The sequence below is a fragment of the Herpailurus yagouaroundi genome, unplaced genomic scaffold, assembly GCF_014898765.1.
Source record: "Herpailurus yagouaroundi ecotype Mexico unplaced genomic scaffold, PumYag 196, whole genome shotgun sequence".
Taxonomy (NCBI): domain Eukaryota; kingdom Metazoa; phylum Chordata; class Mammalia; order Carnivora; family Felidae; genus Herpailurus; species Herpailurus yagouaroundi.
In genome coordinates, this window is record NW_024412427.1 from 18,284,104 (window position 1) to 18,303,615 (window position 19,512).

General features: G+C 46.9%; 1 protein-coding gene across 1 annotated transcript; it reads right to left on the minus strand.

The window, feature by feature from the left end:
• Window positions 1-7,598: 7,598 nt before the first annotated feature.
• PROKR2 (prokineticin receptor 2) lies at window positions 7,599-17,884 on the minus strand. The gene is made up of 2 exons (XM_040447626.1): window positions 17,309-17,884; window positions 7,599-10,655 (listed from the first exon to the last, which is right to left on the minus strand). The coding sequence occupies exons 1-2, from the start codon at window positions 17,827-17,829 to the stop codon at window positions 9,959-9,961; spliced, it is 1,218 nt and encodes a 405-aa protein (XP_040303560.1). The 5' UTR covers window positions 17,830-17,884; the 3' UTR covers window positions 7,599-9,958.
• Between the last annotated feature and the right edge of the window lie 1,628 nt (window positions 17,885-19,512).

The following is a 19,512-nucleotide window of genomic DNA, read 5'->3' on the forward strand; positions in this document are numbered from 1 at the left end:
AGAGAAGACTTAGTTTACTGGTTAAGAACATGTGTCTTAGAGCTGAACAGATCGGGGCTCCTGCCCTGCTTCTGACCCTCACTAGCAGCATGACCTGGGACAAGTTGCTCAGCCTCTCCGAGCCTTAGTTTCCTCATCTATAAAATGGGACTAATATTGGTTTGTACCTAACAGGGTAGTTGAAAAGTCAAATGAGCTAGTGTATGTGCCTGCCAGCCAGTGGCGAGAGTGTTGGTTCTCCTCCCTGAGTCTCAATGTTAACATAAAACAGAAGCCCACACCCTCTGTTTTACCAGGATGTCGTCCGAGGTGGGACATACCAACTGCTAAATAATGCAGCCAGCCCGTGAATTTGCAAGTGTTGTTATGGCAACCAGATTTTTTTTAAAGTCACTAAAAGCTGGCAAAGAACATGGGACTGGGACTAGGTGACAACACAAAGTGATGGGATGACATAAATAAACCTAGAAAGAAAGGAGAGGAAGGAGCTGGGAATATGAGATGCAGGAAAATGCACACTAAGTTAGAAAAGGACAACTGTGTGTGAGTGGGGGCTGGGAATCTGTGTCTGGTCTGGACAGAGCAGAGGGTGTGAACTTGGAAAGGGCACTGCTACATGGTCCATAGCCCTTCCTGTCAGGCTGCCTGAGCTACTCCGCTGCTTGTTGGGCAGCCCCTGGCAGGAGAGAAGGGACTGTCGCCCTCAAATGTCCCAAGGGATCGGACCAAAGGATCCTGGCTTGAGCTTTGAAGTCCTGTGTTCTTCCTCGCTTTTGCTTCTGTCCCGCCTGCCTGCTTTTCCCCTGGGGGCTCTCTGGTGGGAGCCATGCCCTCCCTGTCATCTGTCTGTAAATTTGCAGTAGCTCCTGGCATCGGAGAGGTACCAGAGATCCGTGGTGCCACTCCTGGGAAGTCAAAGAGATGGCCTCACTCATAGCTGAGTAGCTGCAGTAGCATCGTGGGAGCCGTAACGCCTTGGCAAATACCAGGTGGACACCTCATGAAGGAGTTCGGAGAAACTCCCCTCTCTAGAGACCAGAAGAGCCCACATGATAGAGTTGAAACTCTCACGGTCACAGGGGAAATGAAGGACCTACCATGACAGGAGGATGCTTGTGCTGTTTGTCCACCCTAGATTCATTTTCTGCTCTGCTCTGCTTTATGCTTGGAGACTGACCTTAGGGGTGGCAGTTTTTGGGGTTCACATGCCAGCTGGATTCTTTTTTATAAATAGCCCCTCCATTAAAATCTTCTTCTCCTTTGAACCATCTGACTGGCCCCATGGAGAAAGAGTAAAGGCACCAAGTGTCCCAATTTGTGTGGGATGGATTTTCTGAGGCAGCAGTGATGCAGGTTAGAGGGGAGGAGGTGGAATAAACTTGGGGCATGTGAGACAGGACCCAGGAATTGAACAAAGTGGGTCACATGGTTCTTAATTATAGGTTATTGTTCCTGGCCTGTGCTGGTGCTGAAACTGAGGAGACATTCTCTTGTGGGGGGAAAGAGGCAGGGATCTTGGGCAGTGGAGATTGGGGACTTAGTTCACTCTGGGAAATCCTTCTGCATCCAATAAGGCTCAGTCCCAATGGGATGGGAAGCCCAGAGCTGGGCATAAGCCCAGAACCAGGCAACAGGCTGAGAACCATGAGCCCGTTCCACCAGAGAAACTGGCGTAGTAATAAGGATGAAAATGGGGAGGTTAAGGGTTACTCTCATGGTCTTAGAGGAGTCTGAGTAGGGATGAGACAGGCAGGAAAGGACAGGTAGGAAAGGACACATAAAACAGAAGCCCACACTTTCTGTTTTACATGGTGATAAATGTCTGGTGGCAGAATCATAGCTCATGATTATGTAGCTTTGGCTTTCCCTTTAGCGATGTTAGAGGGGGAAGGAAAGTATTATTATAAAAGTGGGCAACTCTCTCCGGTGTCAGGAAGGGAGATCACAGTCTGTTTAGGAAGTGAGTTGCTGGTGTGTTATGTATGGTAGAGGAATTCTGTTGGTAATATATGATACTGACTAGACTTGGGTAGAGACACCCATGGACAAGCCTCCCAGCCTCCTGGCCTCGTGTAGGGGAGTTGCTCTTCAGTCCTTCGTGAGGAATCTACCTGGAAGTAAGCTGAGCATCATGGCTTCATTCCCCCCCTCTTCTCACTTTGCTGCAGGTGACCCAGGAAGGCCTGGACACCATTCTCCCAGGCATTCACACGGGCCTGAAGGGGGGTGCAGAATACATTTCCTTTTTCTGTTCTGTGCCTTTATCTCCTTCAGCACCTCATAGTAGACTGGAGGTGTAAAGTTTCAGTAAAAAAAAGTCAAGTGTGTAAAATCTCACTTTATGTCTCTGTAACAGATTAAATTAGTTCTTGAGTCTTGATTTGCACATTTTGGAGACAATTTGATGTTTTGCAAACTTCCGGATATACATGCATCTGTACCTGGGGCTTTATCTTCTATTTCATTGGGCTGTTTATCTATCATGCCCCTGAACACCTCAATGTTTTTTTTTTTTTTTTTTTTTTAATTTTTAACGTTTATTTATTTTTGAGACAGAGAGAGACAGAGCATGAACAGGGTAGGGTCAGAGAGAGAGGGAGACACAGAATCTGAAGCAGGCTCAGGCTCTGAGCTGTCAGCACAGAGCCCGACGCGGGGCTCGAACCCATGGACCGTGAGATCATGACCTGAGCTGAAGTCGGACGCTCAACCGACTGAGCCACCCAGGCGCCCCAACACCTCAATGTTTTAACGACTATAGCTTTGTACTAAATACTGGTCTCTGGTAAAATAAGTCCCTTCAAAAAGGTGATTTGGCTTGAATTTTGGAATAAACTTATCAAGTTTAGTATTGGTTTTTGTTTCTGAATCTTGTAACCAACTACCTTGTTGTGCACTTTTATTAGTTCCGTGTGTTTTTATTAGATTTTTTTGGTTTTTCTGTGTAGACAGTATATTACCTGCAAACAAGGGCCATGGCCTTTTATAATGCATACATATTTTTTTCTTGTCTTATTATGCTGACTTCTACTACAGGTTGAATGGAAGGTATAGAAGCAGATTTTTTTTTTTAATTTTAGGGGTATATTTTTTATTACTACTATTTCTATTGGGTAGTAGTCAAATTACATCTTCCATTTATTCTTTTCCTTCACATTTACATTTTTTCAAGGCATTATTTTACAATTTGTTACATTGAAAATTTTAATGACATGTAATTTTATAGTATTATTATTTAAAAACTTTTGTCCAAAATTACTCTAATATTTCATTTTAATTTTATTTGCTTCTTGTATTTATATTTTGCTTACTTAAATAGGCTTTAAAAATAAGTTCTGCAATGGGTCCCCTGGGTGGCTCAGTTGGTTGAGTGTCCGACTTCGGCTCAGGTCATGATCTCACGGTCAGTGAGTTCGAGCCCCGCCATCAGGGCCTGTGCTGACCGCTCAGAGCCTGGAGCCTGCTTCCGATTCTCTGTCTCCCTCTCTCTCTGCTCCTCCCCCGCTCATGCTCTGTTTTCTCTCTCTCATAAATGAATAAACATTTAAAAAAATTAAAAAAATAAGTTCCGCAATAATCAGTGGAAAACAGACATTTTTCATCTTGTTCTTACTTTATTTATTTTTTTATTTTTTATTTTTTTTTAAACGTTTATTTATTTTTGGGACAGAGAGAGAGACAGAGCATGAACGGGGGAGGGGCAGAGAGAGGGAGACACAGAATCGGAAACAGGTTCCAGGCTCTGAGCCATCAGCCCAGAGCCTGACGCGGGGCTCGAACTCACGGACCGCGAGATCGTGACCTGGCTGAAGTCGGACGCTTAACCGACTGCGCCACCCAGGCGCCCCTTGTTCTTACTTTAAAAGGGAGCACCAACTCCTCTCTTATTCTCATCTTGGGACTCCCACTCACTTTTTTAGAAATTCCATTGTCTACCCAAAGGATTTGCCTCACCCAGGGTCTGTCCCTCTCTCCTTGGCAGTACTTTCTCTGGTGTTTCTCTCCCTCTCTGAGAATGCCCTCGGGGCTCCAGAAGGCAGTTCAAGGCTTTTGACATTCCAGGTCCCACAGAACAGCCAAGGATGAGCTCTTCCTTCCAAATCTTCTCCCCATCTGCATATTTCGTAAGCACCTCTTCATCCCTCACATTTTCTAGTGCATGGCTAGAAATGGCTGGAAAGGCATTTCTTTCTTTCTTTCCAGAAAGGCAGCTAGAATCAGGCTGGAAAGGCATGGGACTATGCGTTCTCTCTTCTGGTTTTTCCCTCCCTCCCTCTCCCTTCTCTTTCTCCAAGGAGAAAGAACTTATTTTTTGAACTACTCCTGGGTGAGGTTAGGTGCCTTGTTTTCCCAACAGCTATTCACAAGGGAGCCCCAGTAACAACTCACATTTCACTTTGCCCACTGATCTCAAGGACTTCCAGATGGGGCAAGGGTGGGGGGATTTAGCCATCTTTAAATGGTGAAGTGAGATGACATAGAGGTTTAAGCACGCTTCCACGTGTCAGATTGTGTCACAGAACCTGGGAACCAAGATGGTGGCCCCTTCCACTGCTGGTCCACAATCTCCCTGGGTGACATGCATGACTCCTCTTAGAGGAGCTTGAGGAAGAGTGAAGTTGGGGAAGCATTTCATTGGTGTGTCCCTACTTCTTGATCTTAGGCATTCCCATAACTTAGATGCTTCTAGTGCATCCCTACCGCCACCACCTAGACTTAGCCCATAAAGGAAAAAGCAAGGACAAATACCTCTGTGTTCAATTAACTCTTTTTTCTTTCTTTCCCAACATCATAGGGACTGGAAGGAGTGGTCCTTGTTTTTTTCTTCCTCTATGGGAAGGACTTCCCCTACATCATAGTCTCCTTCCTGAGAGTCATTAAGCTTCCTGGCTCAGGCTTAATGGTGGGAAGGGCATTCTCAACATTATGGAAAAGCTCCTGTGATTTGAGCTGGCCTGGTATGGGTGGGAGTCCAAGATAACTACAGACTTGAAATCACAGAAAATAAAAATACTCTGATTTGATAATCCCCAAACATTATATCCATTATACATGACACAATGTTTTGGATTCCTCTAGAAGAAATTCTGTTTCTATAATTAGTCATTATAAACATAACAGATAATATTTTTTGACTGCGTATGATGTACTAGGCATTTTTCTAAGATATATAGTTATACCACGTATAATCCTATGATGTATGTACTATCACTACTCCCATTTAATACACGAGGAGCTAAGGCCCAGCTAAGGGGTGAGGTATCTTCCCAATGTACATGGTGAAGCAGCAATTACTGTCTGAACCTGATTCTGTATGATTGTGCCTCCCAGGCTCTTTCAGTCCATCCTGGCCACTCCCTGGCCGCTTTCTTCATCTTGCTCTTCAGACTGCTGCCTGAGTCTGTTCTCCCTTTGGACGACCTGCGTGCTTTGTGCAAATCAAACAATTCTTCATTCCACGTGTATTCCGTCTCATTTCCCCTCTTCTCCATCTTTGGTCATTCTGTCCCCTTCGCCTGGGATGCCTTCTCCCCACCATCGTCCAGGGCTCTGCTTGACTACCCCACCACCCCGAACCTTCTCTGATCCCATGGCTGGAAGGAAACTATCTTCTGAATTCCTTCCACTTTTGTGTTTACAGCGTCTCCATTTTGTATATCATCTCGAGAGTCACCTTGGGACCCAGGCTTGCACCTCCATCAGCTCTGCTCCTCCGCAGATTCATAGAGACTGGATGAGTGGGTGGAAGGCCCTTTTTTTACACACAGTGGACCATCCTTGAAGCCAGGTTCAGTCAAAAGATTGTGTTGGAGCCAGAGCTGGGATTACCATTAAACAACGTTAAACAATACTTAACCAAGCTTCCAGGAATTACCTCTTTCATTTCAGCCTGTGACACTCATCTGCGGAAATTCACTGTAAGAGTCAGCAAAAGGATGCAAGGAACTTGTGCCTACACGGCCTTCTGTTCCAAGGGCTGACCTTCCTGCTTCTGGGAGGCAAACCTCCTTCCTGCTTGTTTCCCTGTCCAGCGATTACTTCTTCATTCTAAGTTCCAATAAATCCCTTGCCTCCCACGAGTTGGTTATATCTGAAGAAAGTGCCAGACACATTTTCTTTTTTTCTCACACAGGTTTAATCTCTTGGAAAAACTGTCCCTTATTTGGAGCTCTCTGAACACAGGAGTAAGCTGGGCAAGAAACCCCAGGGGACAATGTGCGCCTGGTTGGTATGCCTCAGGAGGGAGGCTGACCTGGTGACCAGAAGGCATTTGGTTCTTGGGAAGCATGAAGAATGACCACTGCTTGGGGTCAGCTGATAGTGACTTGGTCGAGGATTGCATACTGTGTCTTGGGTGGCCCCAGACTCGCTTTGTCTTTGAATATGAACAAACCCCCTTTCCCACTACCTGCCGTCCTTTGGGTCAATGTCACCTCTCCTCACAATCTGCTTTCCCATATGCTCTAGTATCACTTCCAAATAGCTCCATGTACATTCAGGCCAATGTGTTCAGACCTCCCCCAGGGAGGGCATGTTTCTCATGGGGGAAAGAAACATAGGAGCACTAGAGGGGCCCTGGCATGATGCTCTTTGGTTTCTCTGGAATCTTGGAGTCTGGATTATGAAGTCACATGGATGGGATGCACCCTTTGCTTGTCAGAGGGAGGGAAGGTATCTTTTGTGCAACTTAAGATTCTCCCAGTAGGTCAGAAACCAGTTTAAATGGCCCTTGAAGCATTCCTAGAGGAGGTTATCTTCTTTGGAAGATTCTTCTCCAGAATACAGTGGCTCAGGGCAGTTCACTGGATCAGAGTTAGACCTTGGGGCAATGTTTTGGCTCCAACAAGTGTTAGCTGCGCATCCTTAAGCAAATCATTTTTTCATCTGGAGTTCGGGTCTCCTCACCTAAGAAAGGAATAAGTTGAATCATATGCTCTTGAAAGGCCATTTCTTGCTCTAGTGCCCTATAGATGTGTGTGTGTGTGTGTGTGTGTGTGTGTGTGTGTGTGTGTTTCTGAGCCTAAGGGAGAGAGAATGGTTAAATTGAGGAGATATGTTTCAAACCCATCATTTCCCCCTAGAAACAGAACTCTTAAAGTTTTCTAATCACCTCCCACATGTCACATTCTCCCTCATAAGTCTGGAATTGGTTTTTATGCCTGAGCGCTTGAAGCCATCTTTTGGTTTCTTCAATTTGAGAATCAACTTATTTAGATATTGGATGCTGAAAGAAAAATCTCTAATAATAGCTTCATCACAAAGCCATATTTTCTCTTGTTCTGGCCAAGGAAATGGATCTGTTTTGTCAAATGAGATTAAAATTTCAATACACAATAGTATATATAGACATTTACTTATCTAAGTGCATTAAAAGTATCTTAAGCTTATCATTAATTAGTCTGTTTTTATTTTAGAGAGAGAGAGCATGAGTGGTGGAGAGGGGCAGAGGGAGAGAGAGAATCTTTAAGCAGGCTCGGGGCTTGATCTGACGACCCTGAGCTCTTAACCTGAGCAGAAATCGAGTCGGATGCTTAACCGACTGAGCCACCCAGGCGCCCCTCATTAATTAGTCTTGAGAAGAAAAGGGTGAACACAAGTGCAATTAATTTTTTATTACCTTAACACCAGTTAGATGAATGGACAGTCTCCATGCAAACAACGGTTTTCATTACACAAACAAGATGACTTTTAAACAAAGGGGTAACACGGGCACAAAATCGTTTCTGCATGCATGAAAACACTCCTGGGCTGTAAGCTTGAGGGATGTAACCTACATGAGGCTGGATGCTGGTTTGAGCTGCCACTGTTCTAAATATGCCTTGAACAAATTTCTTCTCAGTTTCATGATTGAACTGTTTAGGTGGCTATTACTTTGTTTATATGTAAATATACTTATATATATATGGGGAAACACTTGAACATTGTGGTTAAGATTCCATATATTAATTATTTAATTGGATAACATAACACTCATTCCCTGGAAAAAAATCACAAACACACCGATATTTACAAAGTTATTTCGGTTAAATTTCAATGAGAAGAGGATGGTCCATTTCAGGTAAAAAGGAAAAAAGGGCTGAATTCTTTTGACACACACAACTGGTGCACAGTCTACTCTTAAAGAATCTTCTAATTAGGAGAAGGGTCTGGATGGGGGTAATAAATAAAAGCATAGTTATTATTCTATTTGTAAAAATGCAGATAAATCCAAAAGCTGCTTGCTTTAAATCGCATTGTGTATATTTTGTAAACTTAGAACTTACAAACCATTTGGCTTAAGCTAATGTTAAAGTGAGTCTGCATTTTCTGAAGGTACAGTGATTGGGCTGAAGGTGAGTCTGCTGGGTGGTGATGGAAGAAAACGTTGGTTGAAACTTCACTGTTGGGCAAACCAACACTTAAAAGACAAACAAGCAGACAACTCGTTAACCTTTTCTCTACAGAAAAGTCGGAGTTGTCCAAATGTGGATGGGTCAGTCCCAAACCGGGTACCATTTGTAGTCTCTGCTTCAAAATGAACAAGGAAGAATTGAGGACATATATACACAATCATCACCAATGTATACTAATACAAACATTATGCAGCCCTGGGGCAAGCTCCTTGACAACATGCAGGGAAGACCGTCAACGCTTCTGAAGAGGTGGGGGGCGGCAGGCAGTCATTGAAGTTCTGAAGTTAAATCTTCCTCATTATAACCCAGGACAGGCGTTCCTTTGTTTTTTTTTTTTTTACCCCAGTGTAGATGGGCTGCACTGTGAAGAGTTCAGGGGTCCCTGGTCCAAAGAACAGGAATGAAAAAGCGGGAGTGTTTCTTCACATTAAGTCACAGTGAATGGGGATTCTCTTATCCAAACTGTTCAATATCACTTAGCCATTCTTGTCACTAGTATAGTACAAAGCACTTTCACAAACTGTGGCGTCAGCGGGCTCCCCCATTACTCCTGTAAAGTAGACAGTACAGGTATTTTCATCACCCTTATTTCATTGAAGCAAAACCAAGAAACAGAGAGAGTAAGCATCCAGGTCACATGAATCTTACAGACGTGAACCCAGGCCTTTCCGTTCCAAGTAGAGATCACTTTGTTCTCAAAAGACGATTTGTCCTAGAAAAGTGATCTACACCTTAGTAAAAGAGCAACATAGATTATGCTCATTGCCAGTGGCAAGCTCCACCCCTTTCTCTGTCCCCTTCCTCCCTGACATTACAGCCTCTGAATCCTTTACACTAATGTATCAAGGACAGGATGTGGTCCTCGTTTCAGGACTGTATGTCTTCACCCAAAAGAATGATGAGCTTTCAAGCATCAGTGGAAAAGAGATTTTTTTTGGTCCTTTACTTTGAAATCACACCACTGTAGCTAACCAATGGCCTGGTTATGAGAAAAATTCTTTTCTCACAGCCAGAATCCTGAAGAATATCCTTAGGGAGGTAGTGGGAGCTGAGTGGGAAAGTTCAACGTGATGGCATGAACCTTCTTCCCAAGAGGCTGTAAACCCCACACTCTGACGAACTTATCCTTACATTTCCATCACGTCTAAGTGGCTTATTCTATAGCCTTTTGACTTTCCTGCAAACTGATGAGATAGAGAATGAGGGTAGGTAGATGCAGAGTGAGTGCCAATAACCATGTGAGGCTTCTGACTGGCCATCGCTTGGTGACTCCAATAGCTTCTGACATTTTTTCTTATTTAATTTTTGCACACAGTAACTGGTAAATGCCAGCTCCTGTCGCCTTGTCCAATCTCATTGGTGTGGCCGGCACACAGGAGCTGTCCAGTCCATGTCAGCTGCGTTGAGTCTTACCGCCCACCATGACTGAGAAGCATCTGCTCCTTGAGGGCAGTGAGGTGGGAACACAGTTGCCCTTTTCCCAGGCAGCCTGTGTGAACTTGGTTACTGGTGGACTGTGCTCGGAGTGCTGGCTTTCGGGTTTTCCACCTCGGAGCACCAGGCGGTCACTTGAGCCTGATACAGTCCACCTCTTCGGTGGCCGGCATGCCGCTGGTTTTGAGCTCCAGGTCGGCGCTGGACTTGCTCCCGTGATGGGAGGGCCGCCAGTGGAGCAGCAGCATCTTCTTGAAGTACTTCACGGTGTTGTTCTTGACTGTCACGAAGCACACGGTGTTGATCATGCTGTTGCTCATGGCGATGCACTCGACCACGTAGAAGGCAGTGAGGTAGTGCTTCTCCTTGACAAACACGGCGGGGAAGAAGTCGCGCACGATGCTGAAGCCGTAGAAGGGCGCCCAGCACAGCACGTAGGCCGTGAGGACGCACATGAGCACCAGCACCGTCTTCCTGCGGCAGCGCAGCCGCTTCCGGATCTGCTCTGTCTGGAAGCCCGGGACGGCCTTGAACCACAGCTCGCGGGACACCCTGGCGTAGCACAGGGTCATGGTGAGCACGGGGCCCACGAACTCCACGCCGAAGATGAACAGGAAGTAGGACTTGTAGTAGAGCTGCTGGTCCACCGGCCAGATCTGGCCGCAGAAGATCTTCTCCTGGCTTTTGACAATGAACAGGACCGTCTCTGTTGTGAAGTAGGCCGATGGGATGGCAATGAGAATGGACACCACCCAGACCAAAGCAATCAGGAAGGAGGCCGTTTGATAATTCATCCGTGGTTTCAAGGGGTGGACGATGGCGAGATATCTGGTGGGGGAGGAAAGCCATCAGTAATAATGTGCTTGGAAACATTAGTCTCGATCTAAGCCCAAACAGGCACAAAAACAGGATGGCACAGTGAGTTCCCATGTAATTATCCAGCTTCACCAGACTTCATCTTATTTTAGCAACATCATTTGGAGTAGTGCAGTGGTTTAGTGGAAACAGCACAGGCTTTGGGCAAACAGGTGGAATAAATCCCAGCTCTTCCCCCTTAGTGGCTTTGGGGTCTGGAGGGAATCACTCAGCCCTTCTGAGATTTGTTTCCTCAAACGCAACATGGGATAAAATGACAACCTACCTTGTGGGGCTGCTGTAAATATTAAACATGATAATGTTTGTCAAATGCTTTGCATTGTAGTAGGTGTTCAATAAATATATGTGGCGTTCTTGTTATTATTATTAGTCCTATTGACACCACCTTGGCTTTCAGTCTTGCCATTCTGCCCAAGAACTTAATACTTTCAAAACTATTCCAAATATCTCATGGTTTCGAGGTGAAAAAAGGGCTCTGGAGCTCAGAGGGAGGTAGGGTCCTTTTCAGGGCAGTGCACTAGGGCTTTCCTCTCCCCTCCCCCCCAGGGACCATCCTGCGTTACAGAGCAGGAGCGTAGGGGTGGGTTTAGGGTGGAATTTAAGGAGTCTAATGTGAGAAGTAAATGACTTGCCCAACCTCACTCGGTGCAGGGACCAGGATCCCGGCTTCTGATACAGAGCTTTTACACCCACCTCCTGGGTTGTCTCAAGCTCAGATGAGGTGTGTGAAGTTGCCTCGACACCACAAAGCGGCACACAACGTTAGAGCTTTATCCTGCTCGTTCCAGTGAGCGACCCTGCCTGGGAGAGGTTGGAGCCCTTCGTGGGGTCACTACAGGCTGCGCTATTGAGCAAGGTTTCACTGGTGCTCGTTCTTGCTGAGGAACTCTTGGAGCAGGTGTAGTTCCCCCAGGAGTGGGAGGGAGCAGGGGTATTTATACACCAACTCTCCTAAGTCGTTGTTGGGGGAGCCGGAGGAGGCCTTCGGACAAAGAAACGCGGGTGTTGAGTGGGAGTGGACGGGGCGCAGACGTGACAGGAACAAAGGGGTCTGAGAGGAGCATATCAGTAGCATCTGCTACAACCTGGTAAATCTACAGCAGGTTGCTGGTCCTGCTGTGGGCCCGACCTGTGTAAATGGAGACAGAGTAGAAGACACAGTCCTTGACCTCCGGGAGCTTTTCTTCCACACAAAAACTAGAATAACCAAGTGACAGGTCAAGAGCAAAACTTGAAGGAAGCCATGGTCATTATGTTAGCGATGTAGTCTGGGAACGCTTCATGGAGCTTGTGAGATTCTGACCACCTTCTATTCACCTGCTGATGAAGGCAAGATTCCCCTGCCCTATGGAGAACAAGGTGAGTGAACACACAACACCCGACAGTGGACAGATGAGCCCTAGAGTCACCTACACTCACCGCCCAGACAGAGGGACACTGCCAAGCATGTGGGGCCACATAGGAGTGGCACACAGGAACAGAATGAGCCAGCAGGGGTGGTGGGCAGCAGGCTTTGTAGCGACAAGAGGATTAAGTGACCCTGGGCTCCCATGAGAGGATGTGATCGGCTTGTTTGAATAATTTTGCCACCTGATAGGGAGGTGACACGCATCAGGTTGAGGACTGAGGGTGCAGCTGGTCCAGCCGAGACAAGACTAGCAGGTCAAGAGCCTTTCCTGCTGGGTAGAGGGCTATACCTGGTGAGAACAGAGGGCTTCGTGGCTAGGGACCCTGGGGGCCCTGTGGGCCTCGAAGATGTCAAAACAGGGAGTTTCAGGCTTTCCAATATAACAGCCTAATAAACAGCACTCAGGTTCAAAACCAACTGAAAAATAAGGCAAAACGATAAGAAAGATGGACGGCCAAACTCTCACTCCCAAAGTGATGACACTGATACTGGACAGTAGGGCTTTTCTCTGCGAGCACAGGGGCCACTTCACAGTCAATAAGGGAAACCTACAAACCCTGACACAGGCCAGTGAGAGAGACACAGGCTTCCCTGTGCACTTCACTCCTTGGTAACACATGCCTGTTCTATGTGGAAATATCAGAAAGGCTATCTACTGCCATTTCTGAATGCCACTGCCAGGAGAAGGGTGAGATTTATGTGCAGAAGACCTGGGAGAGATGTTATTTCAGCTCACAGAGACCCTAGGAGGGTGCTGATCTCAGGAAACACGCATCCAGGCAGACAGATGGTAACAAAGACCTTGTGGCTGTCCCTCTTGCCAATGGACAAGTCACGGGGAAAGATCAGTTTTAACAAAATACCATAGCTTCCCACATGCTTTATGTAGGTTTACCTTCTCAGAACCTGACAAAAAGCTGGAGAGGTTGTCAGTCAAGTTATTATTATTTCTGTTTCACAGATGAAGAAACTAAGTCCCAGGAGCATAATGGATTTATCTAGCTTGGAACCCAGATGTTCTGAGTCACTCCTAGGCCAGTGTTCTTGCCTTTCTTTCTTTCTTTCTTTCTTTCTTTCTTTTTTTTTTAATTCTTCTTTTTTTTAATGTTTATTTAATTTTGAGGGAGAGAGAGAGTACGAGCAGGGGAGGGGCAGAGAGAGGAGACGCAGAATCTGAAGCAGGCTCTAGGCTCCGAGCTGCCAGCACAGAGCCTGATGTGGGGCTTGAACTCACGGACCGCGAGATCATGACCTGAGCCAAAGTCAGAGCTTAACCGACTGTGCCACCCAGGCGCCCCTCCTTTCTGATTTATTTGATGACAACTTTGAATTTTGGAATCTCTTTTGTAACGAGGAAGTTGTTACTGGATTCGAAAATATTAGAATTTAAGAGTCCACGACAGAAGAAGCAGGAATGTAGAAATTCTCTCTGGCATTGGTTATCAAGATACTTTTCATGCTGGAACTATATTGGAGGGGGGTTGAGAGGGAAGGAGAGAGAGAGAGAGAAAGAGAGAGAGAGATGAAATCCTGAGTTAGTTCTGTTTCCAGAGTCCTCTTGGCTACTGGACCACCATTTCCCTAGCAGCCCTCACCTTGGCATTTCAGGCTCTGCTTCCTGCATTCCAGTGGAAGACAGCGTGGGAAAGAAAGACACTGGACGACTTTCTTGTATCACACACAAAAGTGAATTCAAAATGGATTAAAGACCTACATGTGAGACCTGAAATTATAAAAATCCTAGAAGAGAGCACAGGCAGTAATTTCTCTGAAAGCCGCTGTAGCAACTTTTTTTCTAGATATGTCTCCTGAGGCAAGGGAAACAAAAGCAAAAAATAAACTATTGAGACTGGGTCAAAATAAAAAGCTTCTGCACAGTCAAGGAAACAATCAACCAAACTAAAAGGCAGGGTGCCTGTGTCGCTCAGTCAGTTGAGCGGTTGAGTGTCTGACTCTTGATTTCAGCTCAGGTCATGATCCCAGGGTCATGGGACTGAGCCCTGAGTCGGGCTTCTCACTGATCACGGAGCCTGCTTAAGATTCTCTCTCTCTCTCTCTCTCTCTGTTCCTCTGCCCCTCTCCCCTGCTCATACTCCCTCTCTAAAAATAAGAACAATAACAACAAAACTAAAAGGCAGCCTACACAATGGGAAAAGATATTTGCAAATGACATATGCAATAAAGGGCTAGTATCCAAAATATATAAAGAACTTCTACAACTCAACACTCCCAAAGCAAATAATCCAACTTAAAAATGGGCAGAAGACATGACCAGGTACTTCTCCAAAGAAGACATCCAGATGGTCAACAGACACATGAACAGATGCTCAACATCACTCATCATCAGGGAAATACAAATCAAAACCACAATGAGATAGCACCTCACGCCTGTCAGAATGGCTAAAATAAAAAATACAAGATACGACAGGCATTGGCAAAGATGTAGAGAAAAAAAGGAAACCTCCTGCACTATTGGTGGGAATGCAAACTGGTGCAGCCACTGTGGAAAACAGTATGGAAGCTCCTCAGAAAGTTAAAAATAGAACTACCCTATGATCCAGCAAATCCAAAGCATACAAAAACATTAACTCAAAGGGATATATGTACCCACCCCTATGTTTATTACAGCATTATTTATAATAAATAACCAAATTATGGAAACAGCCCAAGTGTCCATTTATTGATGAATGGATAAAGAAAATGTGATATATAGATATATATATGTGATTATATTATATATATACATATATATGTGATATTATATATATACATATGTGATTATATATATATATATATATATACATATATATATATATATATAATGGAACATTACTTAACTATCAAAAAGAATGCAATCTTGGGTGCCTGGTGGCTTAGTGGGTTAAGTGTCAGATTCTTGATTTCAGCTGAGGTCATGATGCCACAGTTTGTGAGATGGGGCCCTGCATGGGGCTCTACACTGACAGCGCAGAGCCTGCTTGGCAGTGTCTCTCTCTCTCTCTCGCTCTCCACCCCTCCCCCGCTCTCTCTCTCTTTCTCTCTCTCAAAATAAGTAAACATTAAAAAAAAATGAAATCTTGCCATTTGCGATGGCGTGGATGGAGCTAGAGAGCGTAACGCTAAGCAAAATAAGTCAGGAGGACAAATACCATATGATTTCACTCATATGTGGCATTTAAGAAACAAAACAAATGAGCAAAGTGGGAAAAGAGAGAGAGAAACAGAGAAATACACTCTTAACAATGGAGAACAAACTGGGGAGGTGGGGGGGATGGGTGGAAGAGGTGATGGGGATTAAGGGGTGCACTTGTCACGATGAGCACTGGCGCTGTGAGGAAGTGTTGAGTCACTATACTGTAGACCTGAAACTAATATTACGCTGTATGTTAACTAACTGGAATTCAAATAAAAACCTAAAAAAAAAAAAAAAAAAAAAAAGAATGATGGTAACATTTCCTGCCTGGGTGATGGGCAGAATGGCAGAGCTGTGGATGAAGCTGGGAAGCTGGCGGCAGAGCTGGTTCAGGGTGAAAAAGGAACCACTCTTTGTATTACGACTGGATGGCTGCTTCCTAAGAGACTCCTATGTCGCCCAAACCCCCAACGTTAAAAAGACAAAGGTTTCCACAGGTCAAAGGGGATGAGGACAGGGATAACTCTCACTGGAGTGAGCATCAGAATCACTCAGGGAATTGGATAAAAATGCAGATTCCTGGGACCTAGCCCAGGGGATTCTCATTTAGTAGGGCTGGGGGGTGGGGGCTAGGAATCTGACTTTGTATCATTTGCCCTCGGGGATTTTGTGCAGTTGCTGGACAGTTACATCTTACAAACACTGGTTTTAAGGTTGGAGAGCTGTAATAACAGAGTTGTTTATCCTGCAGGAATTATGTTTTAAAAAGAAGATGCCTCTTAGACCTCTACGTGTATTTCATAATGAAAAATAATGAAGTGCCTCATTAAAAGGGACAACAAACCTAAATAGCACTGAGAGCAAGGAAAAAACTGAAGAGTTCAAAGGAGACAGAAGGGAAAAAAGATGTTTAAAAAACACATCATCAAAATGAATTTAGGGGCCTCTGGGTGGCTCAGTCAGTTAAGCGTCTGACTTCAGCTCAGGTCATGATCTCGCGGTTTGTGGGTTCGAGGCTGTGTCGGGCCCTGTGCTGACAGCTCAGAGCCTGGAACCTGCTTCGGATTCTGTATCTCCCTCTCTTTCTGCCCCTCCCTTGCTCGCACCCTCTCTCTGTCTCTCAAAAAAAAAATGAACATTAAAAAAATTTTTTAAATAACATTTAAGAAAATAAAAAAAATTTAAAAATGAGTTTCAGCATACCGTGGACCAAGAGGATGTTTTACCAGCTGCCCCCCTCAAACAGAGCCACCGGTGACCTGATACTGGCTTATAGCTCTATAGCTGTTTGCGTAAATAAAACACGTGTAAGATTTGTCACAAGCTGCTGCTAGAAATTTTGTAGATTTTATAAATTTATAAGAGAGCAAGGACTTCCAGAACATCTCATGCAAATGTATGCAAATGAGCCCATGGATGTACGCAAGGAAACAAAGGCAAGGATGTCCTTCCCTCTTTTCTACAAATAGGCGGTTATCTTATTTTAAAATCAGCTCTACAACAAAGGCACCAGAAACAAGGGTACGTTACCGTACGATTCTGTTTTTATGAAGTTAAAGAACAGACAAAATTAAACGATGATGAGTGAGATCAGAGCCGTGGTTGTGTGGGGTGCGAACTGACTGGTAAGGGGGACAAGGGAGTTTTCTAGGTGATGCAAATAAATGTTCCACGTCTTGACTTGGGTACTGGCTACAGGACAAACTTGGTACGCGTGACCCTGACCGGAAGGTGCCCTGGTGAAGTCTCACGTGGCCTAAACTTTCTGCTTTTGCGTTCGGTCGTGTTTGTGGCTGCTCGCGCTCGTGTGACATGCCTGCACCCACTCTGTGGCAGACGTGGTATCTGCAGGCACGGCCCAGAGCTGGGGGGGGGCTCAGGAGCCTCCCTCTCGCCCACATCTGGGGGGGAACGTGAGCCCCAAGTGAGGAAACCAGGTCTCCTCTTGCCTCGAATAGATGAGCCAGCCTCCGAATCGGCAGCGGCGCCAACCTGTCGGGGCTAAAGTGAGGAAAGGGGCCGCCTGGCCCAGCCCCCATCTTCACCCCGGCCCGGCACCCTCACCTGTCGATAGCGATGGCCAGCAGGGCGTTGGTGGAGACGTAGAGTGAGACTGTACGCAGGTAGTTGACAGAGGCGCAGAGCGCGTGGCCGTGCTCCCAGGAGAGCTGGCGCACCACGTAGTAGTCCATCTCGAAGGGGCAGCAGATGACGGCCACCAGGAAGTCAGAGACGGCCAGGTTAGCGATGAGCAGGTTGGTCAGGTTGCGCAGCTTCTTACAGCGGGCGAGGGCAGCAATAAAGACAAAGTTGCCGACGCCGCAAACCAGCATGATGCCCGCCAGTGCCACACCGATGACGATCTTGGCGGCAAAGAAGGTCCGGGTCTTGGTCATGTCCTCGTCCTCGTCCAGAGGGAGGTCGTAATCACCATAACTGAAGTTGAACGGGAGGGAGGAGGTATGGTCTTGAGCCGGGCTGAAGTTGGGTGCGAAAGTAGTGTTTCCATTCTGGGCTGCCATGGTGGAGACTGCAGGTGGAGTGGTGAGAATTCTGAGCTGGGGATCCAGACCTTCTGCTGTCATGAGTCGCCGAGCCTAGCACCCCGCCCACATCCTTGAGGAGAGTCACCACGCCATCCTGGACCCTGGAAGGAGACACAGTCAGTGGGCAACATGCAGGAAAACACCTGGTAATATTCTCCCACAGCTCCCCAAGTGGAGGCCAACCAGACCCAGTGACTACCCTGAGACAGAATTACCCAGACTTTGGGGGAGAGAGGACATGAGGTCTGGAAACTGGGAAATCCTCCATTGGCCTTCAGGAGGTACTGGGCATAGGATGAACTAGACTCTCCAGAGACACCCACGAAGAGCCTGCATGTCTGTCTTTTTCTCAGAAGCCGGGACCAGTCTGACTGCCCAGTCGCACTCCCCTTCCCCACCATCAACTCCCACAAGGTCTTCAAAAAGTTTAACAAGCTTGTTCCAGGCGGCTGGCCCAGGCTTCCACAGCAGCTACCATGCTGTGTCACCTTTTGGTCAAGGACAATGAAGCCGGAGGATCGGGACACACGGCAAGGTCTTTCCTCCAAAGCAGGGCACTGCCCCCTATGTCCTGGCCAAACCTTGGACATGGACATCACCAAATCCACTTTCACATGAACAGGCTGAGTCATCCTGGGCCAGTGATTTATGCTGTCTGAGCACTGATCTTCCTATAAACCAAATCCCCGCTGCCTAGACCGGGCCTGGACAGTGGAGGCTGGACAGGAGTCTGTGGGATGCAGGAATGAAGATCCGCCCAGGATTCTGCTGGTGAAGGGGGCTGTGGGTGGGAGAGAATTCTGCTGCTGCTCCTCTGTGCTTTGGGAACCAGATCTAACAAGAAACGCTTTGTCTGCTTCCCCTCCCTGCTCCCATTTTTGTGATCAGCTCCCTGTCTCCTTGGACAGCTTCCCCCCCCCAGGTCTCCCCCAGAATCAACCCTGACTGGGAAGCACCACATCTTGCCACCAAGGTCCCTGTCCTCTGAAAGTGGTGGTGGCTGCTCCAAGACCCCGCTTAACTGAAAACGGCCCCCAAGGGGGGGCAGGAGTAAGGGGAAGGGGATATCAGGGAGGACCCAGGAGGGCCTGAGGGCTGAAACTGTCCCGAGTCCTTTATGTTTTCAGTGCCTCAAGATCCCCACGGCAAAGGAAAATAAAGTCTCTGAAGTAGTGAGCCCTTAGGAGATGGGGCACCACCGGGTTCAACGCATCGGAGGGCCTTGGGAAAAAACAAAACAAAACAAAAACAAGAAACTCGAGATCCCAACACCAGCAGAAAGAAGACCCCAGCCATCAAGCTGTGTGCTGCCTCTCCAGGCTTAACACAACTGGAAACGACTCCAAGTGTGGGCGCCGCGGGATGCTGAGAGCAAGCAGTGGACCAAACTGGAGAGCGGGTTTGGCCCGGCCCCGTCAGAGGAGGGGGGAGAGCGAGGGACAGGAACTGAAGCAGCAGGGACGGCCGTCGCAGGGTGGCAGGGCCGCTCGAACCTGCAGCGCGTGCGAGTGCTGCGTACCCGAGGCGAAAACCTCTTCCGCCAGACGACGTTCAAGTGCCAACGGCGTCTGCAGCCGGGAGCGTCCTCCGTCCGGGTCGCCTCGCCTTCTCCCGCGAAGCCCGGGTCCCCGCAGACAGTGCCCGACCCGAGACCGAGAAGCCGGAGTCGCGTCCTCTCGGCTGCCACGCTCCGCGAGGAGGGGGCGTGAGCCCGGGTGGCGC